Raw genomic sequence first — 25039 nt, 5'->3', positions numbered from 1 at the left:
GCATGATCCTGGACCACAAGGGGCTGCCCTGCTGATGAGCCACCCGTCTGCTCCTTGGCTCCAGAGGAGGTAGAGAAGCCCTGGAGCAGGTTGCTTCTTTTAAGGGCCGTCTGACCTGGCTGAGGTCTTGGTTGAGCAGAGGACACTTGACTCCTCAGAGCAGGCGCGCCTCCCATGCTGCCTGGCAAAGGCTGCATTGAGGGTACTTCTGATGGCCTCCTGTCTCCAACACTGTCACACGCTGTTCTTTGGTCCCACTTGTTATCAGAGCTCCCTGCACAGACACCCCGTGATTCCTGTGCTGATTGCGGAAGCCTAGACTATACATGGCAGACAATCAGCAAGCACCGGGAATGCTGGCTCTCAAGTCTCACACCCAGAGAGAGGAAAAGGGGTTCTGGTGCCTGTGCCCGTGTGGTGTGGTGTGGTGTGGTGTGGTGTGGTGTGGTGTGTGTATGAAATTACCCTAATCTCATCTGACCTGGCATTTCTCTAGGACAGCAGTTCTCAACTTATGGGTCAAGACCCCTTTGGGGATGGCATATCAGATATCCTGCATGACGATTCATACATAACAGGAGCAAAATTACAGTTATGAGGTTGAGATGAAATAATTTTGTGGTTAGGGGTTACCTCAAATGAGCAACTGTATTCAGGGCTCACCGCATTAGGAAGGCTGAGAACAACTGCTCTAGGAGGATGTGGAAGGAGCAGGCAACCGGATGAGAGAGGAACAGAGGACAAGGGGGGAGGGGAACGGAACGCGAGGCAGCAGCAGAGGAGCCATGGTGAAACTGCAGGAGAGCCCCCTGCAGTTGGAATTGTGGAGGAGCAGGTCTGAAGATAGCTCTTCTCTTGCCAGCTCTGCCCTCCCAGGGAAAGGGTAACCTGGATGGGGGGGGGGTGGGCGTGGCCAAGTTCCTCCTCACAGGGCGTGGTCCCTCCAGAATGGACAAGCCACTGATCCCATGCTGGGCCACAAGAGCACCTGGCGAACTCCAGTGTGGAACCAGGTGATGGTCATCTTGTTCCTTTAGGTTCTGGTTCCTTCCTTATCTGTGTTCCTAATCAGAACTGCCATATTTGAAACGTTTACAGCTCACAAAGCAGGTTTACAGTTCTTATTTGACTACCCAAGTTTCAGATGGTGGGAACTATTTTTATTTCCCAGTTGAAGAAACTGAAGGAATTGGGTGAGGGGCCCCAGCCCTCCCAGCTCTGACAGCATACATGACATGAGGCCTGTTTAATACAGAACATGCAATGGAAGGGTACATTCTTAATCTAGGGAGGAACAAAGAACAGAGGCGAGGGGTGGGGAGCTGGGAGGCAAAGCACGAAGGGAAAAGGAGCCAGCGTAGCATTACGATGGATGCTTTCCCTTGGCAATGCTGCTAACAGGATGCTAAGGGAGTGGGGACCTACACGGAAGCACACATGACTGCCACTGGAATCTGGGTCTCATGGGAGAAAAACACAGAGACTAAATGGATGGCTAGCAGGGTCTGCCTCCTCCTCCAGTTTCACGCATGGACTTTACAATGGCTCTGTGCACACTATCTTCCCACAGACTTCATTCCTCTGTGATATATGGCTTTATTTCCCTGTCCAGTGCAGGAATCTCTCTCTCTCTCTCTCTCTCTCTCTCTCTCTCTCTCTCTCTCTCTCTCTCTCTCTCTCTGTGTGTGTCTGTGTGTCTGTGTGTCTGTGTGTGTACTGCATGTGAATCTATGGGTGCCAGTTCATAGGTACAAGCAGAGGATATGGAGTCTCTTTCTCTATTATTCTCTGCCTTATTCCTTTGAGACAGGGCCTCTCACTGAACTAGGAACTGCTGTCTTGGCCAAGCTCACTGGCCATCAAACTTCATTTTTTTTTCTGCCCACCAGTGCTGAAGGCACATGCAGCTCTGAGTGTTGGGCATTCAAATTTAGATCCTCTTTCTCTCCCAGCAAGTGTTCCAAGTCTACCAAGCCATCTCTTTCACTCCATCAATGAGAGACTGTGGGCAGCCCTGAAGGAAGATGAACTCAAAACCTAGATTAACCTGATATTGCTGGAGGAGCATCAGCCACAGTGTGCCCTGTTGGTGAGAGGTGAGATGGGAAACATTGCCTGGGGCATCTCACTGAGCCACTGCTGAGGCTCACAGAGTCCGTCCTAGCTGTTTCCTTCTTCCTAGTCATAGCTGAGTTGTCTAAAGACAGACACGTCAGTAAAACCGGCCAATCAAATCTCCTCTCTTGAGAATTTAGAATTAAGAACAAATGAAAGTCAAATATGCTCCAAGGTGACCTGGGGTGGGGTGGGGGTTGGGGTGAAGGTTGGCGTGGGGGAACAGCACCTGAGTAGGAGAGGAGAGGTGGTGCGGAGGTGTCTCCAGACACCCCCTTATCTCCTGGGAATAAGTGGTTCTAACATATGGGGAGTACTTCCAGGAGGTTTGCTGGAACTCTGTGTATTAACCAACGTGTCCAAGACTCCAGGGGTCCATTCATCCACTCCCACACTGGGTTCTGGGAAACCCCACACTCCACCTGAATGCCCCTTCCAATGGCACATGTGTCTGTGGGCGTCTCCCTAGCTGTGGCTGAGGTCCTCCATAGGAAGTTCTTTCTTTGCCTTCTTGATCCCTCTATTGAATGAGGAGCCTGCACGTGGCCCAGCAACCAATAATTTCTGCTTGCAGGCTCTTTTCAAAGGGGGCTTAATTGGCCTGAGGGAGTTTCCTTTGCTTTCCCAGGGAATAAGGTTCCGTTACAATTGACATCTGCTGGAATGTTCTGCCAGCCCAGCCCTGGGCTACATATTTGCTGTATAATTTCTATCAGAAGGTAGTGGGGGGCAGGGAGCCCTCCTGGTCAGACTGCCCACGCTTAGTTCTGCCCACAGTGCTGATTTTCAAGAAGAGAGTCTGTTTATGATGTTGATGGCAGTAAAGGCAAGAAACACTGAATGACAATGTCATATTGGGCCTTAAGACCTTAGGCTCTCAGGAACTCCATGTTCAATGTCAGCTGTCTGCCTATTATGATACAGATACACACACACACACACACCACTACTACCATCTATTTGAGGTCAGGAAAGCCTAGGCTGTAAGGATTAGAAGACACAGGGAAATGAGTTTCCTAGTATATCAACAAATTGCAAGAACTGTGACAAATATATCCCAAGGCATCTGTGTCGCGCTTGCCCCATTTGGTCCTCACTAAGGTACTTTCTTGTGTGACTTCTGCTCATCCTTAAAAGCCCCTTGATAAACAGTTAATAACACACTAACAGGAACTGGTTAGCTAATTAGTTATGAACAAGACAAATCTGAGCTATTCAACTTGAGAAACAAATGCCACGTGTTAAAGGACAGGACACACTGGTAGATTACAAATGTTTAAAAAAAACAAAAACAAACAAACAAAAAACCCGCAAACCTAGGCATTTAACCAAAGAGGGCTGTCTGTCTATGTCTTCCTGGTCCTGCACCGTGTTCTGTGAATGTGGGTCAGGTCTGCCCTGGATGCCACTCACCTTGGAAAGGTCCACCAGGGTGTTGGCTTGGTCACTCAGCTTCCTTTGTTCCATCTTGACACCCCGCAGTCTGTGGGGAAGAGTTAGAACAGGCAGTTCAAGTTCACGCTAAAGCGTCACCCCTTCATCAAACCTGAGCTTGGAGTTTAGTGTTGGGGTCATGAACACAGGGGTAGCTGGCAGGATTAGACTTGTCAGGAACCCGAGAAAGCAAACGGTTGTTTCCATACATGTTTCCCGTGTCACTCTCAGTGCCTGACTTGTCTCAAGTCACTCACTCCCCTACTCCCCTGCCTTTGTTTGGGATGTTCTCTCTCCTCCAATGTCTGCTTCCTGACCTGCCCGGTTCCTCAAGTCTTTGAGTCAAAACAACCGTCTGTCTGTCTGTCTGCCTGTCTGTCTGTCTGTCTCTCTCTCTCCTCCCTCCCTCCCTCCCTCCCTCACTCCTTTCTTTCTTTCTTTCTTTCTTTCTTTCTTTCTTTCTTTCTTTCTTTCTTTCTTCCTCTCTTCCTCTCTTTCTCTCTTTTTTCTTTCTTTCTTTACTTCTCTGCCCTATTCATTTTATTTGCTTCTGTATTTATTTGGGGGTGAGCAGGGTCTCACCTCACCTCAACCTGAATTTGTAGCCCAGGATGGCTTTCAACTCAGAGGGATGCTCTTGCTTCAGCCTCTTGAGTTTGAGGCTTACAATCCTGAACCACCGTACCCAGCTCTGTACTATACTTAAAACATTGTATTCCTCTATCACAAAAGGAACTAGTGGTAGTATGCATATGTGTACAAGCACATGTGTGAAGGCATGTGGGTCTGTATGCATGTGTTTGTTTCTATGACTTTGTATGTGTGTCTATGCATGTGTATATGTGTCTGTATATGTGTGTGACTATATCTTTAAATATGTGTTTCTGTGTGTGTCTCTGTGTGTGTTTGTCTGTGCATCTGTGTGTGTGTGTGTCTGTGAATATGTCTGTGTGTGCATGTGCCTGTGCATGAGTCTGTGTCTCTCTGTGTGACCATATGTGTTCATGCATGTATGTGTGTGTGTCCATGTATGTCTGTGCATGTATCTGTGTGTGTGTCATTGTGTATATGTGCATATGTATGTGTGTCTTTCTGTGTGTGTGTCCATGTATGTCTCTGCCTCTGTATATGTGTCCATATATGGTGTCCATACATGTGTATGCATCTCTTTGTGTGTGTGCATGTGTGTCTGTGCATGTATGTGTGTGTGTGCATCTGGGTAGCATGAATGCCTTTAGGTCCTTGCTCTGATCTCTGCCTCCCACAGCAGCCTGCCCACTGCCGCACAGTGAGTCAAAGGCCTGGACTGGGTGCTTTTTGAGTAGAGCAGAGTCGATTTCTCCTGCATCTCCCTGGTTTGGGGATGCGCAGCAGAGCTGTGGCATCCTGCGTTCAGTTTGACCAAACAGTACACTGCTCAGGTTCTCCGATACTCACTGGTGGATAGCTTGGAGGAACTTCCTCTGGTGTTTCCTGACTTTGGCATGGTCAATCTTCTTTAGCAGCTTTGTGTGTTTATAGATTAGCCACGTTTCCCGGAGGACATTGGCGGCGGCATTCTTGATCTGAGGGAAAGGTAACAAGCAGCTGTTGGGTTAATTTCTGGGTTCACACAATATGTATTTTTCTTGCATGTGTGGCTACCATCTACTTCCTGAGAAAATGGTTCTTCAGAGATGTGCTTTCTTAATCAAGATCAGGAAACTCTTAGAAAAGATGATTAAAACACATTTTTTATTAATCTTGTATCTGAGGCCTAGACTGGAGCTTCGAGCCGAGAGGCACTTCTCCTCCTTAATGGTTTCATCGCTGCCTCTCGGCTGCTGCTGCTGCTGCTATATTTAGACAGGCTGCTTAGCAAGCTCTTGAAGTCTGGGGTACAGTTTGGATCAATAAATACATGCTATCAATGCCCTCATAATCAGGGTACCACACTTTACTTGAAAGCAATAAGTTTCCTACCAAGTGGAGATTTTAAAAGGTGTCTTTGAGAAAATGTCTTTCTTACAAACTGCAATGACAGGTACCAACAAGACCACTGTTCCTTTCCTAACTGGCCAAAAATTATGTGTTGCGATTTCACATGTAAATGTAATTGGCACAAAACTGAAATCATCTCAGTGGTGTCTGAGAATCAGGGAAGATGCTTAGGTGTGACAGCACAGCTGCCTCCTTCCCGGGGCTGGCTTCCCCAGGCACTGTAGTCACACGGCTCCATATACAACTCTTGTCATCTGTTGACATGGAAACCACTGATATCATCCAGCTCATGACTGAGCTGAGACGTATCAATGGCATCCAGATGGCAGGGGACAAAGTTTTAATCCAAACACAGACATCTTCAGCAATTACTAGCAAGAACAAGAGAAAATACTCCTTATTAAGCACAAGCTAAATGTATTTCTGATTAATGGTCTCCATTTCTGTCAGCTATGCACACTGGCACAGGACCCCAGGCCCAGGGCATGGAAGTGAGGAGACCAGACTAGAAGAGATCAAGTGACTTGCCAGATAGGATTTTAATAAAATCAGAGACTACAAACCAGCTTCTGAGACTGACACCAACAGATGGGGCGTTGCTAACATGCTGAGACACGTGGGAAGGCCTAAGAAACACTGCTTTGCAGGCTGATAACTTGTATGTATTTCAAAATCTATTACTAAAGCTGGGCTGTATTCTTCATTGGCGTCGATGTGATGTTTTTAAAAGAACATCTAAGTCTTTTCAGAAATGTCTAAGTGACATAAATATTACTTTTTTGTTGTTGTTCAGGAAAAATCTACTGTGAAATGGTTTTAAATGGTTACATTGGCCACTCTGCCACTTATTTTATTTTCCTCTTGTGTCTGATTTACTGGGTGAAAAAGGTATAAGACAAAGGAATAGAAAGAAAATACAAAGTATACTCTTGGCTCTAAAAAGCCACAGGAGCAAACAGGGAATGTTACTGTTTCTGTTTCTTGTTTGACAGGGAGCAGGTGGCAGTAAGACGAGGCTGGAGGTAGCCATTGTCTGGCTACCAAGGGAGGGCAAGCAGATGATGGGCTCTGGGCCTTGGAGCTGGTTGGCTAAATAGGTGGTGGGGAAGGGAGGGCTTTTTCTCAGCAGAGAATATGCTGCTGTTGTCCCTTAAGGGGGTGGGCAATTTGATGTAGGATCTCCTCAGTTTCTGTGGATGCTCAGCCTCCAAGGGAAGCCTTAAAGATAAGCAGGAGAGGACAAAGTCTGCCCAAGTGGTTTCAAGGACGGGTAAAGCCCTAGCTATACAGTCCCTTCTTAGGAATGTGGATAGTGCCACAGAATAGCCAAACTGACAAACCTTTGACAATGCTCTCTGTGTCTTGCTAACAAACATTTGAAATGAGGAAGCCTATAGGCTGTATGCATCATTAAGTGGTTTAGAAGCGAATGCTTAATTATCTTTAACGTGAAGGGAAGACATTTTAGGCTAATGCGCGAGCGCACACACACACACACACACACACATACACACACATATGCAAGCACACACATATTCACATGCATATATGCACACGCACTATACATACATGCTTGGGTACACAAACACATGCACACCGGCATACAAGCTCAGGTACACACATACATGTACACACACACTCAGGTACACACATGAATACATACATGCATACATGCTCAAGCATGCACACATGCACACGCACACAAATGCATACATGGGCATATGCTTGGGTACACATGCATACACACATGTACATGCTTGGGCACATACACAGACACACACATTTGTGAGGCACTGCTGATGTGTGGAGGGAACAGCTGGTTTTAGCAAGGCTCCCCCATCCAGGTCTGGCTGACATCCTCACAAACCCACTATCATGTCGGGCTAACATCATCTTGGTTTTCCATAGCCTCAGCCCATCAGCTTGCCAATAGCAAACAGTCAGTGTAGATTTGAGCACTATATAAATTTTAAAGTATCAGACAGATATTGGTTATTATTACCCCCACTTAAAATATAAGAAAACAGTTTCAGAGATAGGATACAGAGAGCTAATGGCTAAGTCTAAGCAAGAGTCAGGTCCAAGAGGTGCAAACAATTCCCACATGGTCTGAAGGAAGACAGGTCTGGATCGCATCTGAATTCAAACAGAATCATTTCCTCTTTCCCAGGATCAAGGAATTGAGAAGGACATTGGTTTGGTTTTTGTCTTTCTTTTTTAAGACATCTGGCCCTCATTCAGCAACACGACAGAACACAGACTTCACGTCTTGCCTTCAGCTCCAGCCTAAATGAAAGATCCTGAAGTCATGGTTTGGCCAGGCAGCAGAGTGGAATCACATCATCTTTATGGGTTTGAGAGGGAGGCCCCTGAGCATTCGGGAAAATAATGGTAAACGCAAGCCCTTGCACTGACTGAAATTAATTGCTAGCAAACGGCCTGGCACAAAGCTAAGTAGATCGATATCTGCAACAGAAAAAGCAATAGACTTTTAACTGCACTTGGCTCTCTTGAGTTTCCCTCCATCTCACCTGGTGCCAGGCTCTGAGCATGGTTGAGAAGACAGCACCATTTCAGCCCCTCTTGGGGCATGCTCAGTCTCCACAGTGTGAGACACCCTTTCCTGATGAAGGCTTAGCTACCTTCTGAGCTCTCCTGATGAACAAAGATACCACACCTAAAAGATGTTCCCAGGATGCAGGGTTGGGAGGGTCAGGGCTTGAGAGAGAAGCAGCAAACTGGCAAGGGCCATTCAAGGTTGGCTCTGACTGGTTGGGTTGAGGTGCCACTGAAGATAGCTGGGTGGGATCTTTTATGTGTGAATGGTTAGTTCTCTGGCTTCCAGACGCATAAGAACTCAGGCTGATGGTGTTCACTGAGTCTATAAACTCTCTAATCCCCACATTGCTCTTTTCACTTTAAGTTGTATATACTATATACCATATATCATATGCCATATATCACATGTCATATACTATATACCATATATTATATACCATATACCTTATACCATATACTATATGCCATATACCATATACCTTATACCATATACTATATGCCATATACCATATACCTTATACCATATACTATGAGACTGTTTTGTTTTGAGACAGAGTAATACCATACAATCATGGAAGTCCTGGATCTTGATATGTAGACTAGGTTGACCTCAAACTCACAGAGATCCACCTGCCTCTGCCTTCTGAGCGCTGGGATTAAACAAGCACACCACCTTTCCTGGCTAGGAAGGACAGACCTGCACATTAGTGGGACTAGGGAAGAACCAAGTCTGAGGAAAATCTCCCAAAGAACTGTGCGTTAACTGCTGTGCCAGGCTTTGCAGAGCACGACTGTCTGCACTGTTTCATGGATTAACCTCCAGGCAAAGGTGGTAAGTGGGTGGGTTCTTTGCTCCTCCATGGATCCATTGCTGAGCTCCCTGAGACTCGAGTTCTCTATCCATCTGAAGGACAGTTAACAAATATTAACAAGGACCTATGGTGAGCCAGGCACTGTTCTAGAAAGGGAGAGGACAGAGGTCAACAAATCAATAATGTTCTTTTTAAAAACAAAAATACCGGGTCTCACTCTGTAGTCTAGACCAATCTTGAACTCATTATTAGCCCAGATTGACTTCAAACACAAAATCCTTCTGCGGCAGCTTTGGGGGATTACAGTGCATGCTACCACTCTTGCCATTGCTGAACCGATGCCATTGCTGCTGTCCCGGAATTTATAATCTTTGGGTGAGGAAGTATGCGGTTAAAAACCACAGTATCAGATTCTAAGCGCTTCTAAGAAAATTAGAGCAGGCCGAGGGCGTGGCTCTTGCAAGTGTCATTCATCTTGGAGATGGGCTTCTGTGCTGATTAGATGAGAGCACAGGTAGACTGTTCAGCATTCTATATACTGCCCATGGTGTGTTTCAAGGCACAGTTACTTTGGTGTTGTTTTTGTAAACATATATTTCTCATTACATTTATCTGTTTATTTTGGGATGGTATATGCATCCCAGTGTATGGGTAGAAGTTAGAGGATACCTTTCAAGAGTCAATTCTTTCCTTCTACCATGTGGGTCCCAGGGTTCATCACACTTAGGTCAACAGGCTTGGCGGGAAGAGCCTTTTCCCACTGAGCCATCTCATAGACCTACTGTCATGTTATTGGTAGCACTTTTCCAATTCATGTCAGCTTCTTCTCATGGCCCTAGTCTCCTCGAGAGAAGAAAATATGCAGAAGGACGTGTCTGTTCCCTGAATTCTTGACCACAGCATCCCATGTAACAGGCTGCTCTGGCCACCTCCCCGCCGAGGGAGCAGTGTCCTTCTTGGTTGGAGAGGGCAAAGAGGGAATCCAGAGCAGCCTGGAAGCCACGAGTCACCATCTCAACAGTCAATAGGTGGAGTCCGATGAGCAGGGATGAGGAACATCATGGAGGGAGATCGTGAATGGAGGCAGCCTGTCTCCAGAGCTTGGTTGGAGGTATCTGTTGTAAACAGCAGTGCGCCCTCCCCTCCTGCCAGCCACTCTCTCCTCATCTTCCTCCAGGGACAACTTTCTAAGACCCTCTCTCATCCACCTGCATTGCCTCCCCTCTTCCTTCCTCCATCATAACCCACGCTCGCTGCCTCACCTGCAAGGGGCTTGCTTCATCAACACTCTTGTCAGGACTTTGGAATGGGGAGAGAAGCAGAAAGGAGATGTATTGTGTGGTTCAGGGTTGGAGTTTGAGCTCTACCCATAGCAACTCGGTGATGAATGGCAGGTTACTCACCGTGCTATTAATGTAACACTGGGCTATTGGAGTCAAGCTGGCTCTTTTGTCTCGCAGGCCTGGGACCTTAACCATCATGCAAAGCTCAAGGAACTAACCGCGCTGGGTAGTGGCTGGAGCGCTACTGCTTCCTGTGGTCAAATCATATCCTCCACAGACACCAACTAGGTGCACGTGTTGGGCATCCACCCCCTCCCCATCTCTGGACTTGAGTATTCACATCTGGTTTGGACCAGCTCATCCCCAGGATCTTTCCTGTTCGTTTCTATGCTTTTCTATTGTGGCGGGGAAAGAAACACTGTGCCCAGTCTCTCAGGGTCACAGCCTTTGTGGGGATGTCATTTGCAATCCTGGGAGAATTAGCATGTCTAGTCCTGGCATGCTTGATTACCTAATGAAATGCTTCTTCTGGGGACCTACTCATAAGCCATGCCAGCCATGGGCCATCCACCTAGAGGTCCTTAGCCAGCCTTCCATGACTGCATAACAGCCACTGCCATTATGTCCCCTATAAAACACCCCTGCTAAGAGTAAGTCTTTGAATAAGCCTGCTGGAAACATTTTCCCTCAAGCCTTTGACATTTTCTAAGAGTTCAGGTTTTATTTAGGACTGTTCAGTAGGTTCTCAGGCTGCCTGAGGTTTTTTGAGTGTGTATGTTCAGGGTGGAATCAGGTCTAAGGGGATGAAAAGGGATGACTGGGAAGACCACAAGCAGATGCAGGATAATTAGGTCTATGGCAAGAAAACCCAGGTAGAGGGTGCTTTAAGGATGGGGTAAGAGGAGCCTTGGAAAGATCATCACATGTAAGCAACTGAGTGAGGGGCGGGGCCCTGAGCACTGCTAGGTACAGACTAGTCTAACTGGCACTGTCTTTGGGCCTGGACAGTGAAGGGACAGTGACGTATGTAAGCAGCCCTGGAGAGTCAGGAGCCTGAAGTAGTTCAGGGCTGCTGGATTTGGCTTTATGCACTGATTTCATGGGAAATGTGGTTCGATGAGATCATGGGGTCGAGGAACCCTTCTGCAAGGAGAGAGAGGCCACCCCAGCCAGCAGCACACACTTATCAAATTGATTGTAGATCCTACCACAGGTCTGAGTGGGGAGTCGGTGGGATACACGGGTCATCTCTCGATCACACACAGCGTTGCTATGTGTCACTTCCTTAGACATTATTGAGTAGTCCAGGGCCGGCAATAAGTTATAATTATAGATTAACAGTGGCAGTGACTGTGAAGTCAGTGTGGGAAGCTGTGATCCCACCAAGTACAGAAGTGACGTTGCCACCAAGGTTGACAAGTTATTCAGGTGAAAGGAGACATGGCAGGGGTCTGGGAAAGTCAGAAGTGAGTCCATTTCCATGCTACCAGGCTGCCTCCGTTCTCCACAAGTAAACACAAGCCAACAGCCCGGTGCTACCTGGAAGGGCTGGGTGGAAGCTAGACAGGCCGAATGAATTAACGTCAGAATGACTCCCATTTGTGTGATTCACAGACTACAATTCATGTTTTCTTTCTGCTTAGATATTCAAGGGATTAATATTGCCTGTCCTTGCAAGGATCTGCTTTCATCAGGGAAGCCACTAATCCTCTACTACCAACTCCTTACACGCTGGACCCTGCTCTGAGAATTCATTGGAGCCTTGGGAACAGTCTTTGACCTGTGAGTCACCCTAACTGGATGCATGGGCTATTTGAAAAGGGCAAAGGACAGACTTCCCTAGTGGTCACAGAGGTCAGAGCCAGCTTCAGTTCAGACAAGGATGCCCAGAAGGTCCTTTGTAACATTTCTGTCATGCCAGCTTTCAATCTCCCTCTGTGAGAATCATTCCTTTTGTGTTTATTTCTCTGGGAAAAGATATAAGATATTACCGGGACATTTCAGCAGATTTGAGTGTTCGGAGAAAAGTGAGATGTTATTGAATTAAGTAGGCACCTCACATCACGGGCGAGCAATAAATATCCATGGATTTGATTTTCAGCCCTATTCCTCCAAAAGTAAGTGGCCTTGAAGAGGATTTTAGTGAATTATTTTTGAAAGATTGAAATTAACAACCACAACCTCATCTCCTTCTACAATTATAGTGCGGTGTGTGTGTGTGTGTGTGTGTGTGTGTGTGTGTGTGTGCGCGCGCGGGCGCGCGCGCTAATTTCCCTAGCCCCTGAAAGAGCAGGCTTTCCTCATTTTATTTTCCTCTTGTGTCTGATTTACTGGGTGAAAAAGGGATAGGACAAAGGAATAGAAAGAAAATACAAAGTATACTCTTGGCTCTAAAAAGCCACCAGAGCAAACAGGGAATGTTACTGTTTCTGTTCTTGGCAAACAGCCTCAGAAAAGATCTGGGAGACAAACCCCTCTCCCCTTGCCCTTGGGGTTTCAAAGCAGTGAGATGACACTTGCATTTTAGATGGCCCATACCCTAGTCTTCCCCTCTGTGCCGAGCCTGGCTGAGGCTGAGGCTTTCCTCCTAGCATTTGGTATGGTTGTTGCAGGGTGACAGTGTCACATACTGTCATGCCCGAGCTCCGTGTTTTCTTTTGTCTGGCTGGTGGCTCGGGGCCATGATGTTCCTTGTGGTCTGTATGCCAATGATATGTCAAGATTTGCTTGTACAGGTTCCTTTTTTATATCTGTGGCAGCTCTTTAAAGAAACCCCCAATCAAAGACCCAACAATCAAACGCCATAAATAATTCTGCTGAGGTACTGAGAGGCCTTGGCAACCGCAAACTCTGTGCTGGCTTCCCCGAGGGCCTGCCTGCTCCTTCCCAGTCTCTTTTTGTTCTGTCTTCCCGCCTGTCTCTATTTCTAACACATTTTTTTATGGCTTTGAAACGTTAATCACTGAAGAGTTTCTCTAGTACTCAAATCCCCAACTAAGACTGTGGGGTTTGGTAAGATTCGTGTCACCTTGAAGCGTTTCTCTGGGGATCAATGCCCGGGTAGCATCCAGAGTCCTGGCTCTTCCTCTAGAGAAGATCAGCCACCCAGGAGGGCATACATCTGACCTTCCTTCAGGCTCCCATTTGTTTCCAGAGTCTCGCTTGAAAACTGTCCTTAAAGAAATAGCTCCTAGCTAGTTTGTTGGGCCTGTTGTCGTCCTGGAAGCCTTATTCTTTTCTGTTCTTAGAGGAGCTTATTAATTTTTGCTTGTTTTTATTTTTTATTTTGCTTTAAGACAGGGGTTGCTAGATGGCCCAGGCTGGCTTCATATTTATGGCAATCCTCCTGCTTTAGCCTTTTGCGTTCTGGGATCACTGTGCCTGGCTGAAATGAGCTTCCTTCTCTCTGACAATTCAGTGGGGGAATCTGAGCAGCAGCTAATCACCCCATCCCTGCACTTTGAGTTTATCCTCTTCCTAAGCTGAGTTCATAAGGATGCAAGTGAGAGCCATTATCCAGACAGCCCAAAAGGGGAAAACGGATGGTGGTGTTTTGGTGAGCAACAATATTTGGGAATGTGGGCTCTACTGGAATAATCTCTTTAAATGACTTTTTAAAGGGATTGGATTTAGGTACAACTCCAGTATAATTTTAAGGCTCTCTACTGGCCTTAATGAGAATCATGAAAATATTTGAGCATAGTCAAAAATATAGCATCACCCTGCATGGTTGATTTGACCCCATCAGGCAGGGAGGCGAGATGGCTTCTATCACTGTGTGCTATTGATCTAATTATCAGGAAAATTATTTGGTTGCTGGAAGCATGTGGTGACGTAATGGCGGACTCACCTGGTTTGTTGAGATTCACGCACTCAGTAGGGGCATTGGGTAGTGCATTCAGTAGGGGCTGTGTACCTGAGCTGCATGCTCCTAACCTGCACTCAAAGGAGCATTGCTAAGCCACACCCGGTGTCTGATCTCTTTCTGACCAGCTCCCACTTCGGCTGTGGACCTGCCTGAAGGCATGGGTGTGAGGCGGCTTACCCGTTTGGTGAGCTGAGTGTCCATCATGAAGTTGTGCACATGCTTCTCTGCTTTGGTGAGTTCGAGCTTTCGGGCAACCACAGCTACCACAAGGGCAGTGCAGCCTGCACCCTGCCAGAGGACGTCAGAGGGTCCCAGGAGAGAAAACACACAGTTAGGAGGTAAAACACAAGACTTGGTGTGCCCCAGGCTCAATGTTGACATTTCAAGGGAATGGTATAAGACTTGGAGTCTCTAATTGGTCAAGACATGCCATAAATCCTGTCAAAACCTGCTTGTGCCCCGATAGCCCCACCAAAGAGGCAATGCTTCTTGCCTTGTGACCCTGGCTGACCTGTGGGAGTTGATTCTTCAAATTCTCAGTGCTGTGTGGCTAGAATGAGCCTTCCGGGAGGGAAAGCAGTGTGACAGGTGACAGACAGTCCAGCACCTGGAGGCCATGTCTGCTTTGTCTCATTCGTCCGAAGTTCTCATCCACAGGCCCAGGGGGAAACCCATGTGCAGACTGCAGTGTGTAGGCCATACCGGGCAGTTGAGAGAGTCCCGAGAATAGCCAAATGAAGAGCAGATGCCTTTACCCCAAAGATGAATATGGCCATCTTTGGGTATATGGCCATCTTTGGGATAAGTATCTCCCAGGGGGGATACTTGGATGGGCACTGACTGCTGTGCCTGCCCTGTGTGTGGGTCTTTCTTCTTGAGGCTCTAGGCTGTGACTCAGCACAGGCTTTCAGAAGGAGCCTCAAATACATTTTAAAGGGGACAACGCTTCTGTCTACAGCCAGGATTTAAGTGACCCAGTAGAACACTCTCAGCCCTCCCAGAATCATGTTCTCAGTCTGCTCAGGTAGCTCCCATCTCCCAACTCCCACAGGGGAACACAGAGGAGGAGCAAAGCAGCAGGCCTGAGCTGAGCCACAGAAAAGCAGGCTGCCTTTCCTGCCCAGTCCTTCAGCTGTCGGAGCAGGGAGCAGGGACAGGAAAGCAGTGTGCCCCTATGTTTAGAAACACTCCTCGGTGCTGCTTGGTGGCCTGTGAGTCCTGAGGGAGGGAGACAGAATCCCTTCACCTGGTTCTTTAGTGGCCCATGGAAGCCATCCCTGACCTCTCCTCACAGACCACTGCTCTCTCTCTGAGCATGGTGCCATCCTGACCACCACCTATGGAGAGAGGTAGAGGACTTAGGAATTCTAGCAGCCAGTCCCCATGCCACAAAGCCCAGCATGGAGCCCAGATTAGCAGTGTGAGATGCTGGGATGAAGGAATCTACCAGCAACAGTTTTGACTTCCTGGGTTTTATACTATGTGTGAGAAATGAGGAGAATATTTCTCAGAAATGCTACAATCTATAGCCAACTTGGGGCAAATGTATTTCACACACCCCCTTCCCTGTGATGAAGGCCATCCTGTGTGGGATGCTGATGTGGAAAGTGGCACTGCCTCTCCCCAGCTTTCCACACGGATCCATTTAACACAGCAGAATGACGCTCTGCCCATTCGGCCACCTAATCTGAGCGCAGATCCCAGTCTGTGAACTTTTCTTTTCTGGCCTCATTTCCCCTGTCCATTTGGGGATGGCTGCATTTTCTTGGCATCTGGGACTTGCTGGAGACTTGGTGCCCATTTTTTAGAGGATATGGGCAATTGGACAGCTCAGTCTATAGCTGTAATCAATTTAACCAGCCTGTCAAAAGCAAAAATAGCTTAAAAGAAACTGTCCTGGAGGGAGGATCCCCACCCCCCAAGCAAAGCCAGCACCATCCATCTCCTTTGTATAGAACATCCAAAAAGAAGGATGTGTCCTGGCATTAAAAATGGAACATCAGAGGGAGAGGGTTCTCCCCAGGCTCTCCTGGGTCCAGAAATAATTCCACTTAAATCACCCCGGAAAGCCGGGGTGTGACATCTGAAGAGCGAGTCACCCTTCTGCTATATGGATCTTAGGAACATCATCAAAACAATTGGTCATGCCCCAATTGCTGGGGTCTAGACGGGAGCCCTGCAGCTCCAGCCCTGGCCCACGGCCTAGCTGGCTGACACTGTGACTACAGTGGACTGCCAATGCGAAGGGCAGTGCTTAACTAAGGAAATACCCATCTTACATGAGAAGGATACATTGGGGGTTAAGGGGACAGTATGGAGGCAAGAAAGTAGACTAAATCCCAGAGCCTGGTTTCTATTCAGCCTAAAAATGCAAACATTCCCTCAGAGATGCCCTTCTGAGGATGCTACCTGCTTCACGCCATTCCCACTCCAGTGGGAATGCACAATCTTAATGAGAAATTTAATTATCTGTGTGTATGTGTATGTATACGGGTGCAAACATGGGGGGTCAGAGAACAACAGAGGAGAAGCCAGTTCTTTCCTTGTACCTATGGGTCCTGGGGATTGAACTCAGGGTATCTGGCTTGGCAGTATGCCGTTAGCAATGTGCTGTCTTGCCAGCCTGCACCCTTTGCTTTCTTTTAGATAATTCATTGACTGGATGTAATTAGGGAGATCACAGATGATGATGCCAGAGCTATTAATGTGTATTAAGAGGCAACTCTGTGAGTGTGGTATCAAGCAGCAACAACCCTCAGAAAATGGTGTGAAGTGTTTACACTCTAGGCTGCTGGCCCTTTCCAGGATGACTGAGAAGCTGGAAGAGCAAGGGAGATGGAGAATGAGATAGAAAACAACTTGGCCATATTCTAATCAGCACTAATCAGAAAACAGAAGGAGAAAGCCAGGGATAAGAAACAACCAAACAACAGTTGGGTGTGAGAAGGAAGAATGAAGAGCCAGGGTTAGAGCTGAATGCTCCATCTGAGGACTTTAGAGGACACCCAGGAAGTGCCATGAGGCCCCCTTCCCAATGGCCAGCCTGTCTATCCCTATGGGTTTGATGGTGACCACTCTGTGTTCCCTTGGAAATGTCTTGCATCTGAGAGTGACCCCAGGGTTGTATTAGCCACCTGGGTACGTTAGTGAGATTCAACCGTTGTGCAGCTTGCTCTAATGGGCGGACTCTCAGGGACCTGCTTAAGTGCAGCATGTGAGCTCATGCTGTCCTTGTGTGGAAGCGCAGTGATGGTGGCCGGTGGACAGAGGGGCACAGAGGGGGACAGGGGGGCATCGAGTAGGGGGGGATGAGATAGGAAAGATGACAACTGCTGGAGTGACTTCTGTGGGGTTAAAATGGGGAGCAAATCTGTGACTCAGCCTCTTGACTTTAGATGCTAAGACCTGACTCCCTTGACATTGATGGGAATCTTCAGTCCATTCCACCCAAGTCTTTTTTGCAAAGAGCGGGGCAGGACCTGCCTCCAACAAAATCAGACTGCCCAAGGTACACAGGTAAGCAGAGGCTACAGACGCCCAGAGAAGGGGTGTCTAAAGGGATGGACATGTCTAAGTCGTCACCCAAATCTGGACACCAACCGTTCCACACCACGCCCCCCACTTCCCGTTTCCAAGAAAAATGTCCAGCTGGAAAATCTTAGATGTTGGAAAAACAAGTATCCCGAGGGGGGAAAGTATGAGGTGTTCTTAACGAAAGAGGCTTAAAAGGAGATAAAACATAAATGAACGTGACACATGGAAGAAGGCAGCCAGGAACATTTACGGTCGCCTCGGGGCTGCAATAGATTCTGTGGGACAGCCAAAATACCATCAGCAGCCCTGAAACCACAGCGATTGAGGAGAGCTGCATGGGACAGGACACTAAGCAGATGTCTTCCTGAGACCATCTGTGCTGCCCCCAAGGTCACTCGGTTTGTGTCACCTCTTCTTCATCAGCTCAAGAGGCATCTCTCGAGACACTGCTGGGGAAAGCTCACTGTTCCACTGGATGGATGGCTACAAGGCCTGATTGTCTACAACCCCCATCAGGGTGATAGAGTGCATCCAGATCTGGGACACAGAGAGAGCCGCTGACATGAAGTTACCACCAGAAAGTCTCTGGGGGGCCCTGAGGCTCTCCCAGATACCCACAGAAGCTAAGCCAAAAGCTTCATTTTCCTTCTGGGTGGTGAATAGTAACTACCTTGTAAAGTATCCTGGAAAATTCCTCATGGGAAGGTGCTGGGGCTCAAGGTAGATTTGCATTAATGAGTGAACTCTCAAGTGCTCCAGGCCTAAGCCAACGGTGTCAAGTTGTCCAGACAGCTATATGCCCTGCCTAATGGTGGATAATTATGCAGTTGCTGGATGCTAAAGGAAAACAATGATTAAGGCCATTTGCAGCAGGCACACAAAATCCTTCCTTTCCCTTCCTGTGCAGCCCTTGCCTTGGCCTCAGTGGTGTCCATGGTAACCAAACAGGAAGCCCTACCTTTAGTCAAGGCCCTTGGAATAATAATCAGGAGATATACATCATGTTGGGGGTGGGGGGGCTTAGCAATGTGAGCTCCTAGAAAGGAGTGACTCAGCTGGAGTCGTGTTGAATAGGAAAGAGGAAAAAAAAAAAAAAGCCACCAGGCTTCCAGAGTGAGTGGCATTTAATATGGGTGAAGACATTGACAAAGAACAAAGGGACCATCCCATGCTGGAGCCTTTGTGGGGAGCTAGGCCTTAGGCAAGCGCTCCCAGGAAAAGCCTGTGTTGGAATTTAAGGAGGGCAGTGTGGGGTCTTGCCTGCTGGCTCTTCCCACTTGAATCTCACCACAAACCACAAGCAACACCGTGGATCCCAGGCAGCCATTGAGGGTGCTGGGGAGGCCAAGGCAGACCACCGCCTATGGATAAGCAGTGTCTCAGACCAGGGCCTCCTGTCTTTTTACCAATGCTTTAGAGCCAAAGCCAGGAGATGTGAAACCGGGGAGCCAGGGAAACAGTGGGCCCAGGCAGCTTCTTGGATAGGGCACAGCTCCATGCTGAGAGGAAGAATGGCTGGTATTTAAAAATAACAGAGGCTCTTGCACCTCTTGGCAGGGAGGCTCCTAGTACCCTGCCTGAGAACTAGGGTGGGGCCTGAAGCTCACTCCAAGAGTCTCAGAAGGAAAGCTACAGCCTTCAGGTGGCATTTAACTCCTTTCTGGTAGGAAGACTCTGCCTGGTTTCCTGGTGACTGTTGGCGTTGTGCCAGACAGACTCCTACTGAACGATGGGAGGTGTTTGTTCTAAAGCCTTGCACTTACTGTGATTTATCCCAGCCTGGCACTATGCCCTTGTCACTACCGGCTGTTTCAAGGTTGCTTGCTCACATGGGTCTGCTCTGCTTGGGAACTGGAAAGAACAGGAGGCTGTGGTCAGCCAGCCACCACCCTGGGGTCTCCTCTACTCCTAGCAACCGACTGGCTTCTTCGGTAGACACCGGTCACTGCCTCACAGGAAGGCTGTCCTATCTCCTGGGGGCAGTGAGAACGGAGCCCTGAAAGGGGGATTTCACAGCAGCTGGGTGGGGTGCAGAGCAAGACAGCACTGAGAGATCTGAGGGTCAGACCACGGAGAGAGACCTAGAACCAGGTCTCAAACATCCTATCTGTACCGTCACCCCATTATCAGCTTCAATGGCTCCCAGCAGAGCTGTGTGCCCCTCTCTCCAGGATTTTTTCTTCTCTTCTAAGAAACGAGTCTCCCTGGGCTAAAAAGGAAGTCTGTCATCGAGTCTAAGACTCCACATAGGACATCATAGTAGACACTCCCTATCCTACGCCTAAAGTATCCCCCAATCCTGATTGCTTCAAAAGTGGGGCTAGCCTGAATACAGTACTCACTGTTTACCCAAAATGTTCACATCAGTTAGTTCTTGGGGCCCACAAGTCAGTGAGGAGGCCAGTTGAGTATCTAGGCTCCACAGGTGACAGCTGAGTGACTGGCCCAGGGGCCACAGTGAGGGGATAGTGAAAAGTCAAGCCCTGTGTCTTACTTGCACACCACATCCCTCCCATATGCCGCACACAGCCCAGCGAAAGGCAGGGACACGTGTGTCCCAGAGCTCCCTGGAGCCTGAGGCATTTGGCTGAGGGTGGGAAGAAGCAGACCTTGGTGCTGGGTGCCTGCAGACCTGTTGGTCTTACCAGATACCCATGCTGGAAAGCATTTGTCACTCAGAGCCAGCAACCCAATGTGCATGCGTGGAAGACAAAGCCCAGGAAAGCCAAGAGTTGTCCCAGAGCCATGTGGACAAACCAGAACTCAAGCCAGCAAGCCAAGCCCATTCAGGACCCAGGGCCCTTCAGGCCAGCTCAATGGTCTATTTATGAGCTCCAGCTAAACCTGATCAGAACTGGTGCTGAGGTCTATGGAATCTGGGACACAGAAAGGAGCATGGCAGATGATAAGCCTGAGGTTCCCCAGTAGTGAGCAGAGGGTCAGAGCGACAGCCAACTCCAGCTGGTGGGCTCTGGAAACTAGATTTGCACAACTCACACTTGCCTCTCGACTTGCACGGGGGGGAGGCATGAATGCTCAGTGACCAGCACCCCTCCCCCTCCCCCTCCCCCTCCCCAGAAAGGCCTCTCTGGGAGGGCAGGACCATGGGCAGAGGCGGTACTCACCATGATGCCGGTGAGAAGACAGACACCTTTCCCACAGTATGTGTGGGGCACCATGTCCCCATAGCCAATGGAAAGGAACGTGATGGAGATGAGCCACATGGCACCCAGAAAATTACTAGTTACGTCCTGCTGATCATGGTACCTGCCGAGGGAAGACAGGAGTTAGTCTGTGAAACCCCTATTCCTGGGAACAGAGGCTGTGGAACAGTCTAGGGGGGTGGGGTGGGGTACTGAGGAACACACAGTGGTGACAGTGAGACACCTCTCTTTAGGCCTTCCCGAAGGTGCTGGCTGCATCAGAGCCCATCCAGGTCCTGCCTGCCTGCAGTCGCTGAGTCCCAAAGGCAAAAATGTTTTGCACGATCTGTGATGCGTTGTAAACTTCCTTTTGCTGTTGGTAGGACAGCTTCAGCTGAGATCATGCATGAATAATATTCTAATTTTCCTTCTAAATTGACCTTCTATATGATTAATCTGAAATCACAGGCTCCTGGACAAGATCTCTCTCTCTCTCTCTCTCTCTCTCTCTCTCTCTCTCTCTCAGGACTGGTATCTCCTGTGTATGTAGAGGGAAGCCATTGTAGCTTGGGTCTCTCTCTTGAAGCCAACCTCACAGGTTGGGGAACGCGGAAGTGTTCACAAGGCTCAGCCTCCTTCTGACCCAGAAAAACATTAGTGGCAGAACACAGCTAGAACTATCAACTCATTTCCTCTGCCTGGAGGCCATTTCCTCTGTATTTCCTTCCTTTCCTCGGGAGAACCTGGCCCTGGAGCTCTGTTCTGAGGATATACAGACATTTGCAGAGGGCTCTGTAGGAGAGACACTGGCAGGTGCCTCCTTTTTTTCTTTTTTTTTTTTTGTCTGGAATGGATCTCACTCTGTAGCTCTGGCTGGCTTGGAATTTGCTATGGAGATCAGGCTGACCTTGAATTTACAGAGATCCCCCTGCCTCTGCTTCCTTGAGTGCTGGAATCAAAGGCAAGAACCTTCACACTCAGCTTGAAGGTGCCTGGCATTGCTCAAATGTCTTCCCTCCTCAAAAGCCGATGTCCCCAAGATGAGAGGAGATGGCCATTTAGAGATGATTAGGCTGTGAAGTATCCTCTCATGAATGAATTGGGAATGTTTTATTTTATTTTATTTTATTATTTACTTATTCCTTTAAAGAAAAAAAAAAGACAGTCTCATGTGCTGTTAGCCTTGAACTTCTGACCTTCTTCCTCCATCTCACAAGTGACAGGATTGCAGGCCTGTGTCCCCTCACCTGACTTAAAAGGGTTTTTGTGTACCAGTCTGCTGCTTTGCTCTTGAGCCATCTAGACATGAGGACATAGTTTCCTTCCCTCTGGAGGATATGTCAACCAGGTGCCTTCCCAGACGCTAAACTTATTGGTGTTTCGACAATGCCTTGATAAAAGGCATCCTAGTATCCAAAACCATGGGAACTAGCCTTTTCATCTTCGTAAGTTACCCAGTCTGCGGTGTTCTGTGACAGTAGCACCGTGGACTGAGGGGGGGGCAGGGCTGCAGTTCTCCAGGAGGTCTTGGGAGCCCAAACTCAGCATGCAGGGGAGTGGGGATGGCAAGGAAGGAAGGTCCTTTCTCAAAGGGTCATTTTACTGGGCCAGCGTGAGTGGCATGCAGTGCAATCCTACTTCTGATAAACAGTGGGGAAGAGAGCCAGGGGCAGGGAGATCAAGCCAGCCTGTTTGAGTAAAGGGGGCAGCTCTCTGGGAATGTCGTAACCAAGGAGACTGACACTTGTTAGCACACATGGCATAAGTAAGGGCTGACAAGCTATACTGAGCTGCAATCTCCATGCACCGAGACTGGTATCCCAGCACTGCTTCCCCAGACCCACCTTCTTAGTGAGGCATGCAGGGCTATCTGCAAGCACAAGTGTATCTGGAGATGCCCCTGAAGGAAGCAGAGAAGCTGCTAGTCACTGACAAGCACCTAGTTGAGGAACACCAAGGCAGTACAAAGGATTACATCTACAGAGCACCTGCTGTATGGTTACATCTACTGGCGCTGCTCTAAACTAAACACTCTATTTCTTACGGCAGCCTTTCAAGTCCTGACGGGTAAGTGGCTAGAAGCACAGAGACGCTGAGTGATTCATAGGAAGCAACCAATGCGAAGCCCATGACTTCTGCTGCTCCACTGGACAGCAGAGAAACAGAAGTGACTGGCAGGTGCCCCAGAGAGAAAGTGTCCATGGGAGGCGGTCACCTGTCACCTGGGCTTCTGCAGTGGACACGCAGCTTGGGAGACCAGTGCTCAGAAGAGGCTGGAGAGCCTGGGGTTCTATGGGCAGGTGTGTGCATTTGGCATTAGAGGGCTTGGAGGCAACTCTGGGTTCTCTGGTAGAGGAAGAACGAGCAGGATGCTTGAAAAGATGAGGCATAGCAGCAAGGAAGCCAGGTCTGCAGAGTGTGGAACTGGGAGCAAGATGGCCACCACTGCCTACTGCCCTCAAGTCCAGTTCCAAATCATCACCGTGGCAGTGGCTTTTACTGCTGCCTGTACAAGGGACTGGGAGCCTGGAGCTTCTGGAGACAGTTGAAGATAGTTTTAATCGCCCAGTCATCCAATTCTCAGCCATGCTAGGAGCCTGCCTGGCTTCTTCTTCTAGGTTCATGTGCCCAGGCTGGCCTGTTCTGTTCCCCTGGCCATCCTGGAGAGGTTCTGGCTTAGCACCCCACTGTTTCCTCCAGGACCAAGCCAGACCCTGTCCCACTGTCCCACCCTCAGCCCTGCTCTGACAGGTATCTGTCCACTGTCCCACTTGCCTGTCCTTGGTCTGCAGCCCTTTCCTGGATGTTGGGAGGAGACAACAAGCTCTGACTCCCAGGCTCTAGACTACAAAACCAGACTCTGGGATTGGTGGCCTAGCAAGGCTCAGTGGCAGTGGGAAGGACAGACAGACGGACAGAGCCTGCACAATGAGTCGGCAGCACGGAAGCAAACATTGCAGGGGCAGAGCCGGTAGCGCACTGCCAGTGTGCCTAGTCAGGAAGAGGATTTTCTAGGGGGTGGGGTGGGGGGGAAGCTTGGGTCCCGTCTAAGAATGGATTCAGTCAGGAGGCATGAGCAACATCTGGGTGTGCTCCGTGCCAGCTGCACTGTGCTCCGTGGCTGCGGACAGGTAATGTAAATCCCTCTGTGACTCAGTTTCCCTAACTGCTAATGGGAAGATTAAGACAAACAAACAAGCAAGCAGTGTAAGTCTGTAAGCCAGAGTAAGTATTTAGCACATATCAGCAGTGGCTGTACGGGGAAGGGCAGAAACAGAAAAGGTAGGATTTATGACACCAGAGGAAAGTCATAGCAGGGCATTCAAGGACTACCTTGACGTTTAGGCTGAAGTGCATGACCCGGAAACAGAAGAGCCTGCTCCAAGGCCACTGACAAGAAGCTTGCCATCTGAGGTGACAAGAGCATACAGAGGTCGGGCCCCAGCAGGAAGCACCTTTGCAGTGCACACAGAGCAGCAGCTCGGCACCTTAGAGTGTCAGCCAGCTGACAGGGATTAGTACACGGCAGTGCAGTACTGTGCATGCTGTTGCTTCGTGTGCCCGCAGCACCTCACAGGTCTTTCCTGGCAAACCTTGCAGCTTACATTAGTGTTCTTGAGTGGCTGCCTGGCCTCAGCATCACACCAACCATTTTCATGCTTGTGAATTCTGGGGTGCAGAGATTAGAGATCAAAGGGGAAATTACATACAGGGCAAGCCAGGTATGGTTCACGGCTTTAATCTCAGCACTTAGAATGCAGAGGCAGACAGGTCTCTGTGAGTTGGAGACTAGACTGGTCTACATAGTGACTTGCAGGACAGCCAGGGCCAGATACAGAGACTTTATCTCAAAAACAAAACAAAACAAAAAGCAAGCAAGCAAGCCGGGTGGTAGCACACACCTTTAATCCCAGCACTCGGGAGGCAGAGGCGGGCGGATTTCTGAGTTCGAGACCAATCTGGTCTACAAAGTGAGTTCCAGGACAGCCAGGGCTATACAGAGAAACCCTGTTTCAAAAAACAAAAAACAAACAAACAAAAAAAGCAAGCAAGCAAACAAACCAAACATTTCAAGATGATATAAAGCTTTTTTTTTTTTTAGTGATTCTTCAAAATTTTTCTTGTGGGTTTCTTTTTTTCATTCTCTCTCTCTCTCTCTCTCTCTCTCTCTCTCTCTATATATATATATATATATATATATATATATATATATATACCTAAAATATATATATGCCTAAAATACAAAATAAAATTTTTCCTTGAACATATACATATATAGACAAAAACAGCCTTTGCTGTGTGACAAGGAGA

The 25039-nt window shown here is 48.4% G+C and overlaps 1 protein-coding gene across 2 annotated transcripts in view; it reads right to left on the bottom strand.

The window, feature by feature from the left end:
* Kcnn3 (potassium calcium-activated channel subfamily N member 3) overlaps positions 1–25039 on the bottom strand; it is a 159788-nt gene that overhangs the window by 8736 nt on the left and 126013 nt on the right. For both annotated transcript variants that reach the window (XM_021158361.1, XM_029475592.1), the window contains exons 4-7: positions 20711–20852; positions 14229–14339; positions 4987–5114; positions 3529–3598 (exon numbers count right to left, since the gene is read on the bottom strand). In XM_021158361.1, coding sequence (XP_021014020.1) covers positions 3529–3598; positions 4987–5114; positions 14229–14339; positions 20711–20852 — 451 coding nt within the window. The remainder of the gene's footprint in view (positions 1–3528; positions 3599–4986; positions 5115–14228; positions 14340–20710; positions 20853–25039) is intronic.

This window comes from Mus caroli, chromosome 3, assembly GCF_900094665.2.
Source record: "Mus caroli chromosome 3, CAROLI_EIJ_v1.1, whole genome shotgun sequence".
Lineage (NCBI taxonomy): Eukaryota > Metazoa > Chordata > Mammalia > Rodentia > Muridae > Mus > Mus caroli.
This window is presented reverse-complemented; position numbering and strand designations above follow the sequence as displayed.